This window comes from Dermochelys coriacea, chromosome 9, assembly GCF_009764565.3.
Source record: "Dermochelys coriacea isolate rDerCor1 chromosome 9, rDerCor1.pri.v4, whole genome shotgun sequence".
Taxonomy (NCBI): domain Eukaryota; kingdom Metazoa; phylum Chordata; order Testudines; family Dermochelyidae; genus Dermochelys; species Dermochelys coriacea.
In genome coordinates, this window is record NC_050076.1 from 35,524,313 (window position 1) to 35,550,496 (window position 26,184).

The following is a 26,184-nucleotide window of genomic DNA, read 5'->3' on the forward strand; positions in this document are numbered from 1 at the left end:
AATTTGTACATTCCACAAGCCTAATTACACTGGTGAAGGGGTTAAACACCTTCGTCATAGTAGCTCTGGATTTTTCCTATATTTATTGAAAAAACAAGGACATTGAAATACAAAGTCCCATATAGCTGATCATGGTGCTGGTAGCTCACTGCAATGAAGCTGCACCACCAGGCAGCTGGGAGTTGAGGAGGGGAGGGCAGCCAGGAGCACAGAGCCAACATGGACAGGTGGGGTCTCAATAGCACTCACCTGCTTCTTTCTGATTGTGGAGGATCCCAGTGGTTTTGGGGGTGGACAGGGGCAATCCCATGGAGACTTCCTCCCTTGTATTATCTTGACGTAGGACTTAGAACAACATTTTCTAACATACCTTGATGACTTAGGATCCTACTTCCCATTGAAATTCAGTGGGACTTAAGCACTTCTGAAAAGATTACCCTTTGTGAATGCACTATTAATATCCATTTTATTTGTTTTAGGCCTGCCTGGCAATCCTGGCCCTCCTGGAAAGACTATCTTTGTGAAGGGCGATCCGGGGGAATTTGGTGTTCCAGGTGCACCCGGTATTCCTGGCCAGCCAGGGCAGCAAGGAGCCAAAGGCTTTCCAGGAAATGGAGGAAGAGGAGGCCTGAAAGGTATGATTTAAAGTGTATGATTTTGTTTGAGTGAATACCTGCCTTCTGGCAGATTCTTCTGAGTATCTACATTATGGTAACTTCCCATTTTTGAAAAATTGCCTACTCAGTCTTCACATTTTTAAACAGTAAGAATTGTGGGTCAGATCATACACGACAGACCCATGTGCTCTTGGGGATCTGCTTCCAGCCACGTGGAAGGGGAGGGACAGGCTCCTCTGGCCACTGTCCTGTCATAGATCTTGTCATAAATATAAAGGGAAGGGTAACCACCTTTCTGCATACAGTGCTATAAAATCCCTCCTGGCCAGAGGCAAAGTCCTTTTACCTGTAAAGGGTTAAGAAGCTAAGATAACTTTGCTGGCACCTGACCAAAATGACCAATGAGGAGACAAGATACTTTAAACTCTGGAGGTGGTGGAAACAAAGGGTCTGTCTGTGTAATGCTTTTGCCGGGGCCAGAGCAGGAGTACAGGTCAGAACTCCTGTGAAGAGTTAGTAAACAATCTGGTTAGATATGCGTTAGATTCTGTTTTGTTTAAATGGCTGATAAAGAAGTTGTGCTAAATGGGATGTATATTCCTGTTTTTGTGTCTTTTTGTAACTTAAGGTTTGCCTAAAGGGATTCTCTATGTTTTGAATCTGATTACCCTGTAAGGTATTTCCCTTCCTTATTTTACAGAGGTTTTTCTTTTACTTTTTCTTTAATTAAAATTCTCTTTTAAGAACCTGATTGCTTTTTCATTGTTCTTAAGATCCAAGGGTTTGGGTCTGTGTTCACCTATGAAAATTGGTGAGGATTTTTATCAAGCTTTCCCCAGGAAAGGGGGTGTAGGGTTTGGGGGGATATTTTGAGGGGACGATATCTCCAAGTGGGCTCTTTCCCTGTTCTTCGTTTAACACGCTTGGTGATGGCAGCATAAGGTCCAAGGTAAAAGTTTGTACCTTGGGGAAGTTTTAACCTAAGCTGGTAAGAATAAGCTTAGGGGGTCTTTCATGCAGGTCCCCACATCTGTACCCTAGAGTTCAGAGTGGGGAAGGAACCTTGACAGATCTACACATGGGGACAGCTGCCAGGGCAGGAACAGGAGGGTCTGGGAAGGAGCCAAATGGATGCACACTGTTCGTTGTTCTTTGAGAGATGTCCCTGTGGGTGCTCCACTTCAGGTCAAGGTGCGTCCCAGAGCCTTTGATCGGTGATTTCTACAGCAGTACTCCTACGGGCTGCACACGCGCTGTGCCTACTCTCAAGCTGTCAGTGTTTGAACAGTGTGTGCACAGCCTGGCCTCCTCAGTTCCTTCTCTACCGTTCCTGGCTAGAGATGGAGTTCAGCAGTGCTCTCTAAGATTAGCTAGGTTGCAGCCGTGTTGGTCTGTATCTGCAAAAAGAAAAGGAGGACTTGTGGCACCTTAGAAACTAACAAATTTATTTGAGCATAAGCTTTTGTGAGCTAGTTTCTTAGTTTAGTTAAATAGTTACATTAACTGTTACATTTATTTCTTCAAAAACAAACAAACAAACAAACAAAAACACTGCAGTTTCCGGCATGCCTGGCTCCCCCGGCTTTAAGAGATGCGTCGCCTATAAGGATGCCATCCACATCTTGGATGGGCATTCATACTGTGTACGCGGTTTGGGGAAGTCTCATGTACCCCAAAAATGCGTTCACTGTAATAAGTTGAGGTGAGGACATGCAAGGACAGGGAGTTCAGGCTTAAAATGCTGCTCCTAGAAAACTCACTCAGACCAGCGTCTGACCCTGGCCAGCAAACCTCTGTGATACCCTTCAGAGGTAAAGGAAAGACTGAAAAATGGCCAGCTTCCTCTCCCTTCATGGATGTTCGGAAAAAAAGTTCAAACTGGCTTTCTTATCTTCAGAAGCAGCCGCTCTGCGGCTCAGCTCATTTCATGCAGCAGGCACCTCAGGCACTGACCCTGTGTCGGCTGCCCCTCTCCATGGTGCCGAGGCTCAGGGCTTTCAGCTGCCCGCCTCTTTCAGCTCTCCTTTGGCCACCACCGTCAGCACGGTGCCGAGAGCTGCTACGGTGCCGATAGCACAAGCGGCGGCTGTGGCACCGTCCTCTGATCCTGAGGCACCGCTTCCAGCCACCACTCTCCACACCGAGCCCCCTGAGGTCTCCAGCCTCCTTTGAAGTGCCTACCTCAGGGGTTCCTACTACCCAGAGCCAGCTTGTGTCCCAGGGACACCCTTCAGTACGCCAGCAGATGCCCCAGCAGACTCTGCCTCCACCAGCTACACCAGCACTGACTCCTGGTCAGTCAGCAGCACTGCAGTTTTTACAACCAGGGGAATTAAGGGTGTCCCGTGCTCCTGACTCTCCTCTTCTCGGCACCAGTCTGTCACCAAGACCTTTAGCACCGTATCTTCAGTACTCCCCTACTACTTCAAGCCCCTCCAATGAAGTATGGGAGGATGAAGAGGAGGAAGACGAAGGGGAAGAGGACAAAGAATATGATGACCAGATGTTTTCAGCTACCTACAATGGGAGAAGCCCTGCAGCACGATCCCCATTTCCTCAAGGCTATCCACACTGGTATGGCAATCCCTGGATGGGACCACCTATGCCCCCACCCCACCCCAGGCAATGGCCACACTGGGGTCCGTGGACCTACCCTACACCACACTACACTCAGGTGTTCTGCGGGCTGCCCGAAGAAAAGCTGTCAGACCCTCCCCACTTCTGGCTTACACTGAACCCCAGATAAGACCTGAAGTGGAAGCCCTCCCTACAGGAGACACTGCCCTGCACACCTCTTCTATAGCAATAACACCTCAAGATGCCATGGTATCCCCACCACCTCCTGCTACTGATGACCTCGCTCACTTTCAAGAGCTGTTTCAGAGAGTATCAGAAGAGCTCAAGATCACCCTAGAGGAGGTACCTGAAACACAACACGAGCTTTCTGACATCCTGCAAGCTATGACCTCCTCCAAAATAGCCCTACCAATTAATGGGGCCATTATGGAACCTGCTAAAAGTATTTGGTAGGCTCCAGCTACAATAATGCCCACTAGCAAGAGATTGGACCGCAAATATTTCATCCCATCTAAGGGATCTGAGTTTCTATTTACGCACCCCTCACTTAATTCCCTAAGGGTCGATGCAGCAAATAAAAAAAAACAAATACCAACACTTTCAATCTACTCCATCAGACAAAGTTAACAAGAAACTGGACTCTGGCCGCAAAGTGTATTCTTCTTCCACTTTGCAATTCAGAGTAGGAAACTATGCGGCGCTCTTAGCAAAATATGACTACAAAAATTATGCTAAGTTAATGCAATTTATTGATGATTTGTCGGAGGATAAATTATAACAATTTAAAGTGGTAGTCTCCGAGGGCCAATTGATCTCCCACACAGCTCTCCAAGCTGCCCTTGATGCTGCGGATGCAGTGGCCAGATCCACAGTCGCAGCTGTTGTCATGCGGCGAACCTCATGGTTTGCTTCTTCCTCCTTCCTGAAAGAGATGCAGGATAGGGTTGAAGATCTCCCTTCAACGGAGACAAGCTCTTTGCCTCTACAACCAATAAGATCCTTCACTCCATGAAAGACTCCCATGCCACACTTTGATCCTTAGGCATCCAAACACCTGCCCCAAAGAAGAGGCAATACAGATATCAGCCATACCAACGACAGCGTTACCATACCTTTGCACAACATCCACCTTTCAGACCATATAATCAACAACAACAACATAGGCCAAGGAACCAACAACGTTGCCCTCCCCAAACAATGATGACCCACCCTCCTAACCCAATTAAGCAAATTTGAAGTCTTGGTTGAGGGTATAGAAAATCTTGCACCCTCTCCAGCGCCAACTCCTACCAACCATTTTTTTGGACACCGTTTGCGTCCGTTCCTGGCCAACTGGGAAACTATGACTACGGACAAATGGGTTCTGGAAATTATCAGATTGGGTTATGCCATCTCCTTCCTCTCCTTACCTTCCCCCTCCCCTCTCTTCAGACACCCCTCTCACGAACAATTGCTCTGTCAGGAGATTCATCTCCTCGTACATCTCAGAGCAATAGCGGAGGTACCACCTCAACACAGAGGAAAAGGGTTTTACTCCCACTACTTCTTGACGGAAAAGAAAAATGGCAGTTGGTGCCCTATCCTCAATCTTCGACATCTGCACAAGTTAGTCAAGAAACAGAAATTCTGCATGGTTACTCTTCCAATGATAATTCTGATGCTGGAGCAAGGAGATTGGTTTTCAACCCTCGACCTCCAAGACGCATATTTCTGTGTCTCTATCCACCCTGTCCATCGACGCTTCCTCAGGTTTGGTGTGGGAGCGCAACACTACCAATACAGAGTCCTCCCGTTTGACCTCTCCACTGCACCACGTGTCTTCTCCAAGGTGCTTGCAGTTGTCATAGCACATCTTAGGAAAAAAAAGAATCCTCATATTTCCTTACCTGGACAATTGTCTCCTCATGTCTCCCACTCAGTCAGAAGCGATCCATGCCACTATTACAACCCTTCACTGTTTCTGCATCTTGGGCCTGCAAATAAACAAAAACAAATCTGCCTTACAACCTACCCAAAAAATAGACTTTATTGGTGCCCACCTCGATTCCACGACTGGTCTTGCCCAGGACAGATTCCACACAATGGGCATCCTGATCACTCAGATACATGTCAGCCCACAGACTACAGTCCGAGACTCCCTACAGCTCTTAGGACGTATGGCCGCTTGCACATTTGTGGTTGCAAATGCTTGCCTGCACATGCAATGCCTTCAGGGTTGGCTAGCCACGGTATACAAACAAGCACAGGCTAAACAGGTTATTAACTATGTCCCAGAATGTCAAGGACTCACTTCTCTGGTGGACCTCTCCCATCAACCTCTGCACCGGGATTCCCTTTTGACAAGATCCCCCTTCAATTACCATCACCACAGATGCATCCCTCATGGGATGGGGTGCACACATTGGCCACCTCACCACTCAGGATCTCTGGGCCACTTCAGAAACCAAGCTTCACATAAATTGACCAGAACTCCAAGCTGTACACAATGCTTGCCTCCATTTCCTTATCATCCAAAACCGCCGAATTCGAATCTGACCAACAACATCGCGTGTATGTTTTATGTCAACAGACGGGGGGAACCCGGTCCCACTCCCTCTGCGGAGAGGCAGTAAAACTTTGGAACTGGTGCCTTCAACACAATATCCATATCTTCGCATCATACCTGCCAGGTTCTCAGAATACCACCACAGAAGAACTCAGCCTATCATTCCCCATACAGCACGAGTGGGAATTCAACGACACCATTCTTTCCAACATTTTCCACACCTGGGGTTATCCCTAACTGGATTTATTTGCCACAGCAACAAACAAAAAATGCCCAACATTCTGCTTCAGAGCAGGCCTGGGGAAACATTCACGGGGAGATGCCTTTATGCTCCCTTGGTCCGAAACCCTCATATATGCGTTACCACCAATACCTCTATTGCATCGAGTAATTCAGAAGATACGAACAGACAGAGCCAAGGAGTCATCATTCTCATAGCCTCAGCGAGACCCAGACAACCCTGGTACCCCTTCCTCCTCCGCATGTCAGTCAAGCCACCTATTCCCCATCCCCCCACTCAGCAACCTCCTATCACAACGCAGGGGACAACTATTGCACCCCAACGTACAACATCTCCACCTGAGGACCTGGTTGATCAATGGTTCTCTAATGTGGAGTTAACGTGTTCGGACCCAGTATGCGCTGTCTTGTTACACAGCAGAACACACAACATGCACACTACCTACCTGCATAAATGGTAACGCTTCACGTCTTGGTGCGCTGACAAGCAGACCTCTCCAGTTTCTGCTTCACTTCTACTGATATTTGATTACCTTTTACACCTTAAAACATCTGGCCTCTCTGTGAGCTCACTCAAGGTCCACCTTGCGGCAATCACAGCCTTCCACCATAAGATTGACAACGTAACGGTCTTTGCCCATCCAATCACCAAAAGGTTCCTTAAGGGTATCCAGATACAATACCCAGACGTGAAACTGCCTGCTGCACCTTGGGATTTACACCTAATCGTCAAGGCCCTGATGGATAAATCCTTTGAACCAATGGCTACCTGCTCCCTTCTCCATCTGTCCACGAAGATTGCCTTCCTCATAGCAATCACATCTGCCAGACGAGTGGGTGAAATGGGGGCGCTTATGGCGGACCCTCTGTATACTACGTTCTTCCGCGATAAGGTCACACTCTGCACACATCCAAAGTTCTTACCTAAGATACACTCTTCCTTTCACTTCAATGAACATATACACCTCCCAACACTTTCCCCAAAACCTCACGTTAACGCCTCTGAAACAGCAATGCACACTCTTGATGTTCGCAGAGCATTATCCTTTTACATGGGTAGGACAAAACCGTTTAGAAAACACCCAGACTTTTTGTCTCTACTACTCAGCACTACCAGGGAAATGCTGTCTCTACACAGAGACTTTCCCAATGGATTGCTGACTGCATACACCTTTGTTACCAACTCAGGCAAATACAACGTCCTACATCAATTAGGACACACTCTACTAGAGCTGTCTCCACCTCCACGGCCTTTCTCCATAATATCCCAGTCTCTGATACATGCAAGGCAGCTGCCTGGGCATCGAACCTTACCTTCGCCAATCACTACGCTCTCATCCACACTGCAGCATCTGACACCAGATTGGGTAGAGCTGCATGTCAACAACCTTCTTGCCTCATCCGAAGTCCCAAACATCCTAAGGGATACTGCTTTTCAGTCACCTGAAGTGGAGCACCCACAGGGACATCTCTCGAAGAAGAAGAGGTTACTCACCTTGTGCAGTAACTGACATTCTTAAAGATGAGTGTCCCTGTGGGTGCTCCACTACCTGCCTTCCTCTCCTGTACTTCGGAATTTGTAACGCACTCCATTGTAGAGAAGGAACTGAGGATCCCGGACTCTGCACACGCTGTTCACACTGACAGCTTGAGATGCAGGCACAGCACGTGCGCAGCCTATAGGAGTACTGCTAAGAAATCTTAGATCAAAGGCGCTGGGACACACCTTGACCTGAAGTGGAGCACCTACAGGGACACTCAGCTTGAAGAACGTCAGTTACTGCACAAGGTGAGTAACCTCCTCTTCTTCAACCAACTGTGGGGATTCCACTGGAAATCTAATGAAATCTGATTTATTGATGTTTCCTGTGGGACCCCCCCCTCCTCTAAAGGAGGTTTTGGGGTCTGCCACAGGTGGGGCAAACCCTGGCAGCTGACTCCAGTACAGTAGTGGGCAACTGTTCCTCTCCAATGGGAGCTGAGGGAAACAGCAGGCCACAGGGATGTACTAGCCACCACTTCCTGCAGCTCCCATTGGCCGGGAAGGTGAACCGCAGCCACAGGGAGCTGCGGGGGACCATGCCTGCGGACAGTCAACATCAGCAAAATGTCTCGCAGCCCGTATTCAGATTACCCTGATGGGCCGCAGGTTGCCCACCACTGCTCCAGTAGAATCATAATGCCAGGGAGCTGTAAAAGCTGCAGGGTTCTATGGAACAAATGCAGAGGCATATATCTTCAATATGGAAGGCTCTGTGCCTCCAAGCAGGTTCATGAGTGTTGCAGGGCTTGATGCTTCTGCTTCGGACAGGAACAGTACATAGAGCCAGCCCTCCCCATGCAGGAGTTGTCATAGGAAACTCCATGAGGGGTTTTCCTGTGGGAGAGCAAAATCTGGCCCCCAGCTATTTTGCACAGAACAGTAACTAGTCAGGAACCTGATGCCTGACCTCACTGCTGTTGTGTTCTGTGCTTTCAGCATCACAGGGGGTCACCAGATTTAACTGCTCAGTTTAAGTACTAGTGACAAAAACTCACTTTTTTTTTTAAGGTCCGATGGGAAACCCTGGCCCCCAGGGTCTCCCTGGCCCTGTTGGGCCATCTGGGGATCGAGGTTTTCAAGGACAACCTGGCCCTCAAGGTCCTGAAGGTACTTTTGAACAGCACATGGTTCTCTGCCATGCAGCAATGTGTGTGCTGGCCACTCAGCCTTGAGAAGCTTTGATCTTAATATCTGTACAGAATACTTTTATATAGTGTTCACTTGAAAAGAGTTTATAGCAACCTGACAAAATTCTAGCATCCACTAACTTGGGATAAGGAAATATTGTTGAGTAAATTAGATATAATTCTTTTATTATTAATTATTATTATTATTATTGTAATCGGTCTTCATTGATGAAGTATGTGCTGGTCTGGTAAATGAGTTGTGCAAGGCTGGTTTAAAATGGTAATTGCAGTCTTCAGTTGCATAGAACATTTTTGAGTCACTGAAACAATTTAATAAATGATCATTTTCTTCATAGAATCATAGAATCATAGAATATCAGGGTTGGAAGGGACCCCAGAAGGTCATCTAGTCCAACCCCCTGCTCAAAGCAGGACCAAGTCCCAGTTAAATCATCCCAGCTAGGGCTTTGTCAAGCCTGACCTTAAAAACCTCTAAGGAAGGAGATTCTACCACCTCCCTAGGTAACGCATTCCAGTGTTTCACCACCCTCTTAGTGAAAAAGTTTTTCCTAATATCCAATCTAAACCTCCCCCATTGCAACTTGAGACCATTACTCCTCGTTCTGTCATCTGCTACCATTGAGAACAGTCTAGAGCCATCCTCTTTGAAACCCCCTTTCAGGTAGTTGAAAGCAGCTATCAAATCCCCCCTCATTCTTCTCTTCTGCAGACTAAACAATCCCAGCTCCCTCAGCCTCTCCTCATAAGTCATGTGCTCTAGACCCCTAATCATTTTCGTTGCCCTTCGTTGTACTCTTTCCAATTTATCCACCTCCTTCCTGTAGTGTGGGGCCCAAAACTGGACACAGTACTCCAGATGAGGCCTCACCAGTGTCGAATAGAGGGGAACGATCACGTCCCTCGATCTGCTCGCTATGCCCCTACTTATACATCCCAAAATGCCATTGGCCTTCTTGGCAACAAGGGTACACTGCTGACTCATATCCAGCTTCTCGTCCACTGTCACCCCTAGGTCCTTTTCCGCAGAACTGCTGCCGAGCCATTCGGTCCCTAGTCTGTAGCGGTGCATTGGATTCTTCCATCCTAAGTGCAGGACCCTGCATTTATCCTTATTGAACCTCATTAGATTTCTTTTGGCCCAATCCTCCAATTTGTCTAGGTCCTTCTGTATCCTATCCCTCCCCTCCAGCGTATCTACCACTCCTCCCAGTTTAGTATCATCCGCAAATTTGCTGAGAGTGCAATCCACACCATCCTCCAGATCATTTATGAAGATATTGAACAAAACGGGCCCCAGGACCGACCCCTGGGGCACTCCACTTGACACCGGCTGCCAACTAGACATGGAGCCATTGATCACTACCCGTTGAGCCCGACAATCTAGCCAGCTTTCTACCCACCTTATAGTGCATTCATCCAGCCCATACTTCCTTAACTTGCTGACAAGAATGCTGTGGGAGACCGTGTCAAAAGCTTTGCTAAAGTCAAGAAACAATACATCCACTGCTTTCCCTTCATCCACAGAACCAGTAATCTCATCATAAAAGGCGATTAGATTAGTCAGGCATGACCTTCCCTTGGTGAATCCATGCTGACTGTTCCTGATCACTTTCCTCTCCTCTAAGTGCTTCAGGATTGATTCTTTGAGGACCTGCTCCATGATTTTTCCAGGGACTGAGGTGAGGCTGACCGGCCTGTAGTTCCCAGGATCCTCCTTCTTCCCTTTTTTAAAGATGGGCACTACATTAGCCTTTTTCCAGTCATCCGGGACTTCCCCCGTTCGCCACGAGTTTTCAAAGATAATGGCCAAGGGCTCTGCAATCACAGCCGCCAATTCCTTCAGCACTCTCGGATGCAATTCGTCCGGCCCCATGGACTTGTGCACGTCCAGCTTTTCTAAATAGTCCCTAACCACCTCTATCTCTACAGAGGGCTGGCCATCTCTTCCCCATTTTGTGTTGCCCAGCACAGCAGTCTGGGAGCTGACCTTGTTAGTGAAAACAGAGGCAAAAAAAGCATTGAGTACATTAGCTTTTTCCACATCCTCTGTCACTAGCTTGCCTCCCTCATTCAGTAAGGGGCCCACACTTTCCTTGGCTTTCTTCTTGTTGCCAACATACCTGAAGAAACCCTTCTTGTTACTCTTGACATCTCTTGCTAGCTGCAGCTCCAGGTGCGATTTGGCCCTCCTGATATCTTTCCTACATGCCCGAGCAATATTTTTATACTCTTCCCTGGTCATATGTCCAAGCTTCCACTTCTTGTAAGCTTCTTTTTTATGTTTAAGATCCGCTAGGATTTCACCATTAAGCCAAGCTGGTCGCCTGCCATATTTACTATTCTTTCGACTCATCGGGATGGTTTGTCCCTGTAACCTCAACAGGGATTCCTTGAAATACAGCCAGCTCTCCTGGACTCCCTTCCCTTTCATGTTAGTCCCCCAGGGGATCCTGGCCATCTGTTCCCTGAGGGAGTCAAAGTCTGCTTTCCTGAAGTCCAGGGTCCGTATCCTGCTGCTTACCTTTCTTCCCTGCGTCAGGATCCTGAACTCAACCAACTCATGGTCACTGCCTCCCAGATTCCCATCCACTTTTGCTTCCCCCACTAATTCTACCCGGTTTGTGAGCAGCAGGTCAAGAAAAGCGCTCCCCCTAGTTGGCTCCCCTAGCACTTGCACCAGGAAATTGTCCCCTACGCTTTCCAAAAACTTCCTGGATTGTCTATGCACCGCTGTATTGCTCTCCCAGCAGATATCAGGAAAATTAAAGTCACCCATGAGAATCAGGGCATGCGATCTAGTAGCTTCCGTGAGTTGCCGGAAGAAAGCCTCATCCACCTCATCCCCCTGGTCCGGTGGTCTATAGCAGACTCCCACCATGACATCACTCTTGTTGCACACACTTCTAAACTTAATCCAGAGACACTCAGGTTTTTCCACAGTTTCGTACCGGAGCTCTGAGCAGTCATACTGCTCCCTTACATACAGTGCTACTCCCCCACCTTTTCTGCCCTGCCTGTCCTTCCTGAACAGTTTATAACCATCCATGACTGTACTCCAGTCATGTGAGTTATCCCACCAAGTCTCTGTTATTCCAATCACGTCATAATTCCTTGACATCACCAGGACCTCCAGTTCTCCCTGCTTGTTTCCAAGGCTTTGTGCATTTGTATATAAGCACTTGAGATAACCTGTTGATCGCCCCTCATTCCCAGTATGAGGCAGGAGCCCTCCCCTCACAGACCTTCCTGCCTGTGCTTCCTCCCGGTATCCCGCTTTCCCACTTACCTCAGGGCTTTGGTCTCCTTCCCCCGGTGAACCTAGTTTAAAGCCCTCCTCACTAGGTTAGCCAGCCTGCTGGCAAAGATGTTCTTCCCTCTCTTCTGATACTTGCAATAGTTTGCAAGACCAAAGAGCATGAACATGCCAGGTGAGGGTTCTTGCAAATATGTACCATGTGTGAACAGAGGCTATTTGCTGTAAAAGAGGCAAAGTTCATACTGCATATTTCATCACCCACTTTTCCTTTTCTACATTATCTTTCTCAAGTAACATTCATTAAGCACAATATCTTAATATCCAGAATACTACATACTACCACAGTATCAAGAATTCCAGTACACAGTAAGAAGTCTTACCTTTGCCTGTTGCATCAAAATAAGAGGCTTTAGGAAGAATTAATATATTCAAATGGATAAAGGAGTTTCTCAAGATTGGAAAATGTAATATTTTATTTACCAATTAAAAAACCTTTCTTAGCGATAAAGAACAGATGTTTTATAATTATGCAAATCTGAAAAGTAGTTTAGAATATAGTCATTTCATCTAATCATATGTGATTCTTTCTTTGCTGAGTGCTGTACTAATTTCTACCCCTGTGGGAATAAGGGATGAATACAAAGTATTGTGGGCCAAATCCTTAGATCCTTACTTAGTTTTTAAGTCAGCTGTTATTTCATACCCCAAGTAAAAGTTTGATTAAATAAAGACTGAGTAAGTGTATAGAAAAGCTGAGACCAGATCACCCTCTATTACAGGAGGTGGCCAGAAAGGCAGGAAAAAATTGAGATTCCAATCACAGAATTCCCTGAAAATCATTCACTCAGTTTAGGTTTATGAAGAGGGGATGAACCGATTCAGGGGATCTGTGAGAGAGAGCAGCCTCAGCCTTGCCAGTGTTACACCAGCCCTACCCTTCTGGCTTTTCTGTAGCAGCTGTGGGGAGCCACAAGGAACTGTTTTATCTCCCTCATATAGCTGTATGGAACTCAGAGGTCAGTTCACCAAAGAAGGGCCCTGGAGGCATGTTCAATCCCTGCTCCTATTTTAATCATATATGCAGCACCTTTTTGTACAAAACCACAATGGAGGGGCATCTCTGGGGCATGTAAATACAGGATAGAGGTGTTTCAGAGTAGCAGCCGTGTTAGTCTGTATTTGCAAAAAGAAAAGGAGTACTTGTGGCACCTTAGAGACTAACAAATCTATTTGAGCATAAGCTTTCGTGAGCTACAGCTCACTTCATCAGATGCATTTGGTGGAAAATACAGTGGGGAGATTTATATACACACACACACAGAGAACATGAAACAATGGGTTTTATCATACACACTGTAAGGAGAGTGATCACTTAAGATGAGCCATCACCAGCAGCGGGGGGGGGGGGAGGAGGAAAACCTTTCATGGTGACAAGCAAGGTAGGCTATTTCCAGGTGGTATCTCTGCTTACATATAGTTGTGGGGAATTCCTCACAGAGAAAAGCCTCTCCACCTGTGGTTCCCAGTGAAAGGACTTAGCTCTGAGCAAGGACCTCGGGATTTGGCACTGTGTGAACTGGCCATCTAGAAGAGTTTGCACATCCCACAAAGCACCTCACCATTTAACAATACCATGTATTACAAAATGACATTGATTTTGGATTCCTTTTTGTTCTTGTGAAAACTGTTTGCAGGCAGTATCCTAAGACATGTACTTTATATTTTGCCATTATTATTTACATCAGTATGAACTGTATATTTATTTATACTGAATTATTTATATTCAGTATGAACTGAATAATGTCAGTTCATATGACCTATTTCAGTTCTCATTCCATTCCTTGTTCTAATTTACATGAAACTTGTTTCCATCCTGCTTGGCAATGGCTGGCATGGTCTGCTTTCCATTTGATGAATCCTTCAGGTTGCAGAGGTAAGCTGGAGAATGCCTTATTAACCTAATACTTGTTCTGCATGTTTGGGTTTCTTTCTGTACATTCCACGCTCCCTGGATAGTAAAGCCATAGCTGGAAGCTAAGAATGACAGATATCATTATAATAGGGTGATTATAATCAATTTTAACATAGCTGGGTTGTGTTTACAGGCAGAGTAATCGTGTACTATGCCGAGGAGCCCCACAATAAAGTGTCAAATATGTGTACATAGAATTCTGTATGCAAGTATGCAAAATATGAGTGTTTTCTCTTAAGCGATCTGTCACATCTATTGCATTTCATTTTATCTGCTGTCACAGTAGGCTCTCTCTAAATGAGCCAAGGCCCCAGTCCTGCTATCAGATCAGTGGACGCAGACATCGACTCCACTGACTTTGAACTAATCCAATAAGTCTTCTAGACAAATGTACTTACAAATGTACTTACTACAGACAAATGAACAATAGGAACCAACCTCATCCTTGCTGGGAAAGTTATGCAGGCAGATAAGAAAACTAGAAATTTTACTGAGGGATAATATTTAGTGCAAAATCTTTCCAGTACTTGAACTGAAACAATAAGCAACAAACAATACATAAACTGTAGCCATGCTCTGGTGGCTTTCATCTAAAGTGAGTGAGTAATGTGGGATGGAACCCCTACTTCCTTACTCCCATGCTGCATGTGGAGACTTTCTCAGCTGCCTACAGAGCGTAGACAAGGCAGCATATACTTTAACATGTGCTCAGTTGATGGAGTTAAAGCCTATGTTCCATCCAAGCTTCAACTCAGCCGGTTTAGCACACATTAAGGGCGGTATCCCTTGTCTACACTAGACTTTTAAAACGTATTAGCTAACACATGCTAACAATACACCTTTAAATTCTAGTCTAGACAGTCTGAAAGTAAAGTTAAACCTATGTATCTCATTGTTTAAAGTTTTGGGAACACAGCCCCAGAAATGCACTCTAATCTCAAAAGCAATTAAAAGGGGAATGTTGATCTCCCACAGATTTTTGTTCCAATTGGTGTTGTTTTAATTTTATTGCATAATTCCAGGTGACCCTGGTGAACCAGGAAGAACAGAACACTCCCCATGTCCCAAGACACCAGGTCCTCATGGAGTAATAGGACAAAGAGGAACTGAAGGGTCTGTAGGATTTCCAGGGCCAATAGGTTACCTTGGACCCCCAGGTAAAGCCTGGATTTAACTACTTGGTAATTTAAGACAAACAGAACATTTAAGGCTTTGAGAAGTGTGTTCTCTACACCCATCATGCAAAGCTGTTTCGAGTGTACAGGGGTAGGTAGAGGAGGGAGAGGTGTTGAATATTTTCCCCAAGGTGTTTTAGGCATTTTTCTCCTCTTCTTTCTTGTATATGCTAATATGGCATAATGGCTAGGCTCATCAATAAGACAGTGAGAGGTTTATTTGGAATTTTAACAAGTAAATGTCATTCTTAGTCAGTAAAATGAAAGCAAAAAAAAATCCCTACTGTTTTAGGTTTTATGACTTATTGAAATTCAGAATTACTATAAAATCTAATTTCACAACAAACCCCCGGTCATGCTGAAGAGTGCCTTCTTATGCTGCAAGTAGATTCACTGAAAGCAGCCTGTGAAAGGGTGGCAGAATGGAGTTGGTAACAAATAAGCATCTGTGTGATAAGCTTTTTGTGGTTTTGGAGGTTTGGAAATAAGACTGGGAGAGAGAAAATTGAATAAGAAACATGAAAGCTTCGCTGATCTTAGAACATCCTACACTGGGGCACTATGCTATACTGTGTATATCCCTGGAACTCCTTCCCATTTGATGCCAGCAATGATTGGGCTTTAAACTGAAAATAATGATGAACTAATTTAAGTCATAAGAGTATGCTTCTCAGAGTAGAGGATTTAGTTACTGGGCTCTGTCTTGTGCATGCTCTCTCTCTCTAAATCAAGGAATCAGACTTTACAACCTCTTTCCACTATTCAGATCTTGCATTAAAAAAATAAAGCAGCACACCACACCAATGGTTTCCGGAAACATACTGTTTAATACTGAGATACTTCATGCAGATGGGTATGCAGAGTGACTGAGAGATTTGGCTGCCGAAGTGCATCGTACTATTTGAATCCAGAACCAGGAGTACAGGGCGTCATGCAGTGGGGATGCCAACCTGATCAATAGTGTTTCTCCTTTTTACAAACTAAAAACAAAACAAACACCAAGTTACTGGGCTTGAGAAAAATTTACTTGGAAAAATTAAATTTAACAATAATGATTAACTGGCTAATGCTACTAAAAGGCCTGAAAGGACCATAGAATTAGTTGGATTCATGCTACAGTGTTTTGTGTCTCCTGGAACTTCGCAATGTAGATGTAATGGTTACAATAGAAGAAAAATAACCAGAGAAAGAATTTAAAAGGGAGCATGTAAGAGGCTGACATTCAGTGATTTTTTTCTGGTAGATAAAAGATTATGAAGTAAAACAGCTAGTGGTGATTCCAGTTGACGACTTGATAGAAATGTGGAGGTTGTGTCTTAATTAGCTCTAGATAATGGGATACATCTGACACTCTCAGGCAGTTATCACCTAGGGAATTCATATTTTTCATGGTGATATTACTGGATATCTTCATATCTTCAGAGGAAGATACTCAGGTTGATCTTTGATCTAATGTAATTAAATAAAATACTTTTTACTGTACTGCTTAGTTTACTACAGTGAATTAATTCATTAGTCAACTAAGAGGCATCTTTGGAATCTGGGCACAGTGTTTTCATTATATAAATCTTTAAACAGTTTCTGTAAAACCAGGTGGTACAGTGATGCATACTCATGCTGGTATGTTAGGAGAAAATTTAATTATGCATTTGCTTTTACTGATACAATAGGAACCAACCTTATCCTTGCTGGGAAAGTTATGCAGGCAGATAAGAAAACTAGAAATTTTACTGAGGGATAATATTTATTACAAAAACTTTCCAGTCCTTGAACTTTGGGTAAAAATTAGGCAACAGGTATTGAAAAGCTGTTAAATCAGTGATTCTCAAACTTTATAAGGGGGGGTCGCACTCATAAGCTTACTGTATGAAAGTTTTCACTCAGCAAGCTTATGCGTGTGCCCCCCCTTTATAATTTAAAAACATTTTTATATTTACACTATTATAAATGCTGGAGGCAAAGCAAGGTATGGGGTGGAGGCTGATAGCTCGCGACCCCCCCATGTAATAACCTTGCAACCCCCGAGGGGTCACGACCCCCAGTTTGAAAACCCCCATGTTAAATTCTGTTGTGACTTTTAGATTCTCTCAAACATAATAAAAAGTAAAATGTAGTGGACTTTTAAAGTTTGTGTCTCAGTATTAAAAAATCATTTTCCAAAGGGTAAACACTTAATGCAAATGTGCAAAGAATTAAGCATACAAATTTCACTAATGAGAATTGACCCTATCTCTAAGGAAACATGTTCATCTTGAAATTCTCTCTCTCTCTCTCTCTCTGTGAAAGGGGCTGCCAAACATCACGACATTTGACACGTAGAACTGTATCAAACTCAGAAAATCATCTGCTTAAAAATGTCTAGTAAACATATCCCACACTGTCTGCTGCCTTTGCAATCAAATTATCAAGCACCCATTGGCACCATCTACTAATCAATAGTGTATTCACAATAATATGACATTTGTTGCATATCTGAGAAAAAGAGGTGATGCATTCTTTGAGGGATATCACAGGCTTATGGTGCCTTCTTCTTCTTCTTCACTGAACAAACAATTAAGCCCAATTCAGCAAAGTCCATCCCTGTTTAGCAAAGCATTCAAGCACATGCTTACCTTGCCCTAAAGAGACTCCAGTACATGCTTAAATGCTTTGCTGAATGGGGGCCTGAAAGACCAAGCCCTGTTGTGAAACTTGTGATGTAAGAACTAAAGATAGTTTTGATAAAAGTGGTACCACTTACCTGATTGTACTAGCAGAATCTGTCACCCAGTTATGCAGAAGAGTGCAGAATCTAATAGCAGCTTCAGGTCAGAAAAGCAGAGCTTGTTCTGAGGGACTGTTCAAATAATTAGTCAAGTGGAAATAGACATCTTGGTACAGGCTTTGCCTGGTTTCAGTTTTTATTACAGAATTTTTTGCAGTGCTCTGCAGGATTGTAAACTTTGAAATCCAGAAGCAGGCACATTCTGGAATAGGGACATGAAGTTCAATTGGTGATAGCAATATCATCACACCCCTGCATCTAATCCTATGGTCACAGGGAAAGAGCACAACTCTTATACCGCCCCCCGCCACCAAGTTCTGTGATACTTATTTACTCTGTAGGTGTCATATTTGAGTATTTTAAGAATATCTGGGGCAGGACTAGGTACAGCATTGTAAAGCAGGCCCTTTTGCACAGTACTATTAAATGGCTCCTTGTACACTATGTGTTTGGACTGTATTTACCTTTATATGAAGCCATATGAAGATAAAATGCATCCTTCATTTTTGTCTAGGAAGTAAAGGTGAAGAAGGGTTGTTTGGCTTGCCAGGTCAAGATGGCTCACCTGGTCCACCAGGACCCTCAGGTGACCAAGGTGTCATAGGAGAACGAGGATACACTGGTCCAGAAGGTAAGAATGATCCACTTTCTGCTGCAAATATTTGTCAGGTTGACACTGACGATAGACAGACTAATACAAAACATGGCTCTAATTCAGGAAACATCTAAGCAGGTAGTTCAATTAGGGCTGTCAAGCAATTAAAAAAATTAATCGCAATTAATCACTGTTAATAGAATACCATTTATTTAAATATTTTGGATGTTTTCTATATTTTCAGGCATATTGATTTCAATTACAACATAGAATACAAAGTCTACAGTGCTCACTTTATATTTATTTTTGATTACAAGTATTCGCACTGTAAAAAAACAAAAGAAATAGTATTTTTCAATTCACCTAATACAAGTACTGTAGTGCAATCTCTTTATCATGAAAGTTGAACTTACAAATGTAGAATTAGGTACAAAAAAAACCTGCATTCAAAAATAAAACAATATAAAATTTTAGAGCCTGCTAGCCCACTCAGTCCTACTTCTTGTTCAGTCAATCACTCAGACAAACAAGTTTGTTTACATTTGCAGGAGATGATGATGCCCGCTTCTTGTTTACAATGTAACCTAACAGGGAGAACAGGCATTTTCATGGCACTGTTGTAGCTGGCATCGCAAGATAAATATGTGCCAGGTGTGCTAAAGATTCATATCTTCATGCTTCAGCCATCATTCCAAGGAACATGCATCCATGCTGATGACAGGTTCTGCTCAATAACAATACAAAGGAGTGCAGACCGACGCATGTTCATTTTCATTATCTGAGTCAGATGCCACCAGCAGAAGGTTGATTTTCTTTTTTAGTGGTTTGGGTTCTGTAGTTTCTGCATCGGATTGTTGCTTTTTTAAGACTTATGAAAGCAAGCTTCACACCTCGTCCCTCTCAGATTTTGGAAGGCACTTCAGATTCTTAAACCTTGGGATGAGTGCTGTAGCTATCTTTAGAAATCTCACATTGGTACCTTCTTTAAGTTTTGTGAAATCTGCAGTGAAAACGTTCTTAAAATGAACCACATGTACTGGGTCATCATCCGAGACGGCCATAACATGAAATATATGGCAGAATGTGGGTAAAACAAAGTAGGGGACATACAATTCTCCCCCAAGGAGTTCAGCCAAAAATGTAATTAACCCATTTTTTTAACGAGCGTCATCAGCATGGAAGCATGTCCTCTGGAATGGTGGCTGAGGCATGAAGGGGCATATGGATGTTTAGCATATCTGGCATGTAAATACCTTGCAATGTCAGGTAAAAAAGTGCCATGCAAATGCCTGTTCTCACTTCCTGGTGACATTGTCAATAAGAAGAGGGCAGCACTATCTCCTGTAAATATAAACAAACTATTTTGTCTTAGCGATTGGCTGAACAAGAAGTAGGACTGAGTAGATTTGTAGGCTCTAAAGATTTACATTGTTTTGTTTTTGAGTGCAGTTATGTAACAGAAAAAATCTCATTTGTAAATTCCACTTTCAAGACAAAGATTTCACTACAGTACTTGTAGGAGGTGTATTGAAAAATACTATTTCTTTTATCTTTTTACAGTGCAAATATTTGTAATAAAAATAATATACACTTTGATTTCAATTACAACACAGAATAAAATACATATGAAAATGTAGAAAAACATCCAAAATATTGAATACATTTCAATTGCTATGGTATTGTTTAACAGTGTGATTAAAACTGCGATTAATCGCGATTAATTTTTTTGAGGTAATCACATGAGTGAACTTCAATTAATCGACAGCCCTAAGTTAAATCCATTACAGTAAGCCTGTGTTTAAGTTCCATTGACTTTAAAGATAAGCAACCATACCTGAATAGGGGTGCTTTCCTGAGTTGGGGCCTAGATGGTAATTTTCAGCTGGTAATTAAAACTACATCTCAGATATGACTTTTGTTAAGAAACTGGTCTTACTGATGCCTGTTGCTGGTCACAGACATGATGCCTGTTCGTACTTGTTCAAATCCAGGCCAGACCGGAAAGTCCTCATAGTGATCAGCATCTATCTGAAATTACAAGCTGGCCTCAGTCCATTTCTTAGTGGACATGGATCCATGCTGATAAAATCAGAGGCACAATTGGCACTGCTGATCGTCTCAGTTCAAAGGGTTCAGTGGGCATGTGAGGAAACTACGCTCCAAATCAGTGATTGAGATGAACCACTTGCTCTGCTTGTGCTGCCCTTGACAATACCTGGATAAGAACAGTACTTCAGTGTGAATTGCATTCAATCTGGAACCTTTGACTGAGCATTGAAATTCATTCTGAAAAACTAAAGCAACGCCTGTCTTGGCTGAACTATTTAAATGTTCAAGCAATCATCTTTGTTTTATCCCTTCTCCCTAAGGTCCACCTGGCCAAGCTGGAATCCCAGGACCACCAGCGCCTGAAACGAGAGCTGCTAGTGGGTTCCTGCTCATTCTTCACAGTCAGTCAGATAAAGAACCATTTTGTCCTGAGGGAATGCCAAGATTGTGGACAGGATATAGTCTGCTCTATTTGGAAGGACAGGAGAAAGCTCATAATCAAGATCTTGGTAAGTACTGCAGTAAATGAGGGACATTCTTTATATCTCATCCAAAATGTTCTGTGCCAGATGTGTACTGCTCATATACAACAAATGATTAGTGTATTGCAGCATATTGTATTAAGCTTTATTATGCAATAGTTGACTCAGTTTATATAGGAAGTGAGTGTATGACACTCAAAATACCGATCCTCATGTCTGCGTATTTCTTATAATATTGGACTGTTTCTTAAACCACTATAGAAAATGTTGCTATTATAGCATCCTGTTACTTGTTGTAAAATAGATTAAAATGACTTTTTCAAAACATAGGTAACAGCCCAGCATCATAAATCCCATGTATGTCAGAGTGTCTAATCTTCTGAGCACCTGATAGAGCCAACAGTCTCCTGAATTCTAATGCTAGCTCTGAAAAGGCTCTTTTATGTGCCTTGGGTCACTTATACTGATGTTTCAAACAGAACTAACTAAAGATAGACACCAAATAAGTGCCTGTATACCTAGAAGTTCTGAGCATCTGCAGCTACTGAGGACAATTTCTGGGATCAGCAGCTTACGTATTACGTAAGAGGGGGAGGGGGAGTTGTCTTCTTTCTTTTACAGAGAAAAGGCTCGAGGGTTAATAAACTTTGCACGCAAAGGTGTTTTTAAGCAATTACTCTTGTTTAAAAGCCAAGTTTGGCCTCTTCTTGTCTTGCATCTTTTTTTGGTTTTAAATAGTTTAATTTTTACACAAGGTAACGGAAAGATCTACAAAACAGTCATAAAAATCTTTAGAAGTCAACTAATAGAAAATCCCAGTATTCCCTACTCCCTACCTCTGACCTGTCTTCTTTTCGGGTCTTTTCTTTATTTATGCCCCCATACAGCAATAGGATCTGCTAGCCCAGACCTTATACCCACCCGCATTAGCAAATGCTATTGCAGGATCAGGGAATAAAGAGTGCTGTTCAAGGTGGTGATCATGGCTTTTGTTTGTCCATGAAGCACATAGCATACTTTTGGGTGTTATAAAATAATCATCAGCTTATTCTGTATAGGATTCACCTTTAGGATATGTACCTGTAGTCATTTTTACAATTCTTCTTTATGTAATAGACCATTACAGGTACAACACTTTTGGGATCCAGTGTTGGCAGGAGAACCCATCCCAAGTGCCGAGTACTTTTTAATTCCCACTGAAGTCTGCTTGATGGTAATGCTCAGAATGTTGCAGGACTCCACCCTTTCAGATGGACTGATCCCTCTACTACAATTATAAATCCTTGTGAAATCTTTGCTGGGAGGCAGTAAACTTGTTATTGAGGTTTAATCTTATTGAGTTAGTAGCAGTGGCCTGTCAGACTTTACAAAATTAACTGATCACAAGTTGTCATTTACGTTTCCAGTGCTGATAAGGAGTTGTGTATGAATTGCCAATCTCCCTCCTAACCCTCTTCCTCTTGCCTAATTTTTTTTAGTGATATCACAGTCCAAAGTATTTGTTTTCACAGTTGCTTCCCATGATGCCAAATTGCGTCACATTTAATTGATTCTCCACTAAATGTACTGGTAGGAGCAAACTGATTTGCAAGAAGAAACTTATTTGCATAACCACTCTGCCGAACACCAGCTTAGCAGACTAGCTGATAATTCAATGAAGATTTCTGACATTTTAAAGTTGGCCAGACTTGCAACAAAGCAAGCTAGAATATTATTTTCAAACTGTCTAGAAACAAACTTTATATTATGACAATGACTTTAGCACAAAGATTGGTCATGAGGGTGGAATTTACAATGCTATTCATTGAAAAAAATAGGGAAAATTTGCAAAGCATTGCATGATTCATTGCCTGTGGGAGACTTGTAGAGTCCAACGTTTAGAGCCTTGTACTAATTTCTCCTGATGTTTCCACTTCTTTGAAATGGATGGTCTGTTTGTAGGGTGACTATGTACAGGTACTCGATTTTCAGGATATGTAATTGTTTTAGGTCTGGCAGGATCCTGTCTTCCTGTATTCAGCACCATGCCGTTTGTCTTCTGCAATATCCACCAAGTTTGTTACTATGCCAGTCGAAATGATAAGTCCTACTGGCTGTCAACTGCTGCTCCTTTACCAATGATGCCTCTCTCTGAAGATGAAATACAACCCTACATTAGCAGATGTGCTGTATGTGAGGCCTCAGCCCAAGCTGTAGCAGTTCATAGCCAAGATCAGTCCATTCCCCCATGCCCATTGAACTGGAGAAGTCTTTGGATAGGCTATTCTTTTTTAATGGTAAGACTGAAGCTACTTGGTTATATTTAAGTTTCTATTATAAAACTTTTATGTGCTTTTCCTTAGCAATCATCAAGATTGGGAATGATAGCCTCTTGGATTACGTAGTTTATATTATATACACACACACATTTAATAATAGAGCTGGCCGAAAAATAATCATAAAAATCTTAATCATAATTTCAGTATTTTCCTGTGAGAAATGGAAAGCTTCACCAGTTTGCACTTAACTTTCATTTTTCAGTTGGAACCCTCATTGTTTGGAAGGAAAAGCAGTGGGAACAGTTGGAAAAAAAATCTGTAAAAGTTACAGATCTGTAATATTTGTATTATAGCTGTAATCATTGTGGTTCTGGAAACCATAATCTTTTGCTGACTTCATTATTTATGCAAAATCATAAATGTGCATAGCACTTTACAGACAAATAAGAGACAATGAACCTGCTGCTTCTTTCATTTACAGGAATATAAAAGCTGGATAATATCACTTACAATATATCCAATATCAATGGAATTACTCCATTTTACACTGGAGCATAACAGAGCAGTATATGTCCCAATGTCCCAGGCCCAGAGTATAATTCATCATTAGGGCAATTTTTCCTCCTTCTCTTTGTAGCCTTTGGACACTTCATAGAATCATAGAAGTGGAAGGGATCTCAAGAGGTCATCTAATCTAGTCCCCTGCACTCATGGCAGGACTAAGTATTATCTAGACCATCCCTAATAGGTGTTTGTCTAACCTGCTCTTAAAAATCTCCAGTTGTGGAGATTCCACATCCTCCCTAGTCAATTTATTCTAGTGCTTAACCACCCTGACAGTTAGCATCCCTAGATTTTTGACACCTTGGGCATTGAGCAGTTTTGAACCATGAGGGCAAGGAGGACCAGTGGAATCTTTTCTATAGTGTAGCTTCTGCCTGTGTATAGTTAGGGGAAACACCCATAATGAATTACTGTTCCAAGAAAACCTGGGGTAGACAAGCCTTGGGCTTTTAAATCATATCCTTTAACTGCTTTGAGCAAGTTTAGATAACACTATTGTTAAAAAATCCCAATTCCATCTAAACTACAGCTTCCCTCCAGTATGTACCTGGTGCTGACCTGCAAGGCTGGTCTGGACTTTTGAGATAAGCCAGTCCTAGAATGACTAGAACTGATTCTTCCTGCCATGAAAGGAAGTTTATTGTAACTTGAGTTTTCCAAGTATTATGCCTCTGCAGATTCACACATCTAGGAGCATTTGCCTTGGTGCAAAAAGTCCCAGAACCAAATAAAAGCAATAGCCAAGACCGTTTGCACATCTCTTCCCTGTTTTTCACATGCAATTATTTAATTTTTTCATTATTTTTTTCAGCACACTGGGTCTGGAGATCAGGGAGGTGGACAGTCTCTTATGTCACCTGGAAGTTGCCTTGAAGACTTTAGATCAGCACCATTCATTGAATGCCAGGGTCAGCGGGGAACATGTCAATTTTTTGCTAATGAATATAGCTTCTGGTTAACAATCGTCAGGCCAGAATTGCAGTTTGTGTCTGCTTCTGTGTCAGAAACCCTTAAAGAAGGGCATGAACAGCGCAAAAAAATTAGCAGATGTCAGGTCTGCATGAAGCATGGCTAAAAAAGGAAACGAATCTGAGGTGTTACACTGAGGGACTTGCCAGGGGAAGAAGCAAATTGTGCTAAAGATTTAAATGGTGCTTACTGTCCAATTTCAGTTGAAGTTGTGCACAGTTCTGTTCCATCTGTATAAAAGTTGGCTGCTTGTATAGTACTGAAAGATACAAATGGTGTATTATAGTTACATGCACACATACAAAGCATATGAATAGTGAAACCTCGTGTAAGTGATCTACCAAAGAAACAGCAACATTAAGTTCTATTACATTGCGTTCACCATCCTAATACACAGGTGACAAGTACAGTTTGGTCTTACACTGAAGGTATAATCAAGTTTAACTGGAAACCTTAGGAAACTTTAAAATGAGCACTCACAATAGCAGATTTCCTGTTGATTCTATGTGTATCTGTCTATGAGATGTATAAACATAGTTGTGTCCAAAGCATTTCTTATATATTTGGTTGAATTTACACTCATACATTCTATTTTTTTGGTGTGTGTGGGGGGGGGGAGGGAGGAAATGTGATTTTGTTGCAAACTTATGCTAGCACATAGTAAAAACAAAGAGATCAATGACCATTTTACTAGTTACAGAACTAACCCAGACTGCAAAATTAATTTGCTAATGAAATTTCATAAGCAATGAAAAGCAAAAACTTGTTAAAATATGCTAATGGCTGATTGTTACACAAGAAAATAAACCAGATAATGAAGGCATAAGATGCTGTTTATATTTTCTTTGCAATTAATTTCTCAGCATATTTAAATGAAAATGTAAAGCCGTAATCCATATAGCTGAAGACAACAAACAGTTGTCAATTCTATTTAAAAAGAAAAGTGAAACCTCCCCCACAGGGGCCTTGTAGTAACAGAGCTTTAAAAATTGTTTTATATTATTGAAAACGATTTAAAAGATGGCAAGCTAAAACACTAGCCACATTTTCAACAGGTTGAAAACCCACAAGTCTTTTACCTAATGTAAAAGAATAGAAATGTCCATTATAGTAAATGCCTGTTTGAATAGCACTAAAACTACTGAAAAGCTTGTTCACAGTAGAGGGGAAATCCATTCCGGCACAAAGAGCCCACAAAGGTTCTATATTGGAGCTGGTTTTGTCAGAATTTGCCAAAATGGAAACATTTCTTGGAGACTATTTGAGATCGACAGCGTTCCAATAGAACCCTGCCTGGCAAGGAAGCCTGCCTGGTTTCCTGCCAACTTGTCCATCTGGCTTTGTGACAACTTGTGCTACCAGGATTTCTGGCACCAGGGTAAAATGTCAAGAGACTTGCACTGGAGCCAGGGCTCCGTTTCCTTTCATGG

General features: G+C 42.8%; 1 protein-coding gene across 7 annotated transcripts in view; it reads left to right on the forward strand.

Annotated features, from left to right (window-relative positions):
• COL4A4 (collagen type IV alpha 4 chain) overlaps nt 1-24,950 on the forward strand; it is a 149,771-nt gene extending 124,821 nt beyond the window's left edge. For 5 of the 7 annotated variants that reach the window (XM_038417514.2, XM_043492130.1, XM_043492129.1 and 2 more), the window contains 8 exons: nt 480-635; nt 8,531-8,629; nt 13,851-13,859; nt 14,921-15,055; nt 18,352-18,468; nt 20,802-20,990; nt 22,953-23,239; nt 24,597-24,950. In XM_038417514.2, coding sequence (XP_038273442.2) covers nt 480-635; nt 8,531-8,629; nt 13,851-13,859; nt 14,921-15,055; nt 18,352-18,468; nt 20,802-20,990; nt 22,953-23,239; nt 24,597-24,860 — 1,256 coding nt within the window. In that variant the 3' untranslated portion in view covers nt 24,861-24,950. The remainder of the gene's footprint in view (nt 1-479; nt 636-8,530; nt 8,630-13,850; nt 13,860-14,920; nt 15,056-18,351; nt 18,469-20,801; nt 20,991-22,952; nt 23,240-24,596) is intronic. The other 2 variants (XM_038417516.2, XM_038417517.2) reach the window with 2 other exon arrangements.
• The last annotated feature ends 1,234 nt before the right edge of the window (nt 24,951-26,184 follow it).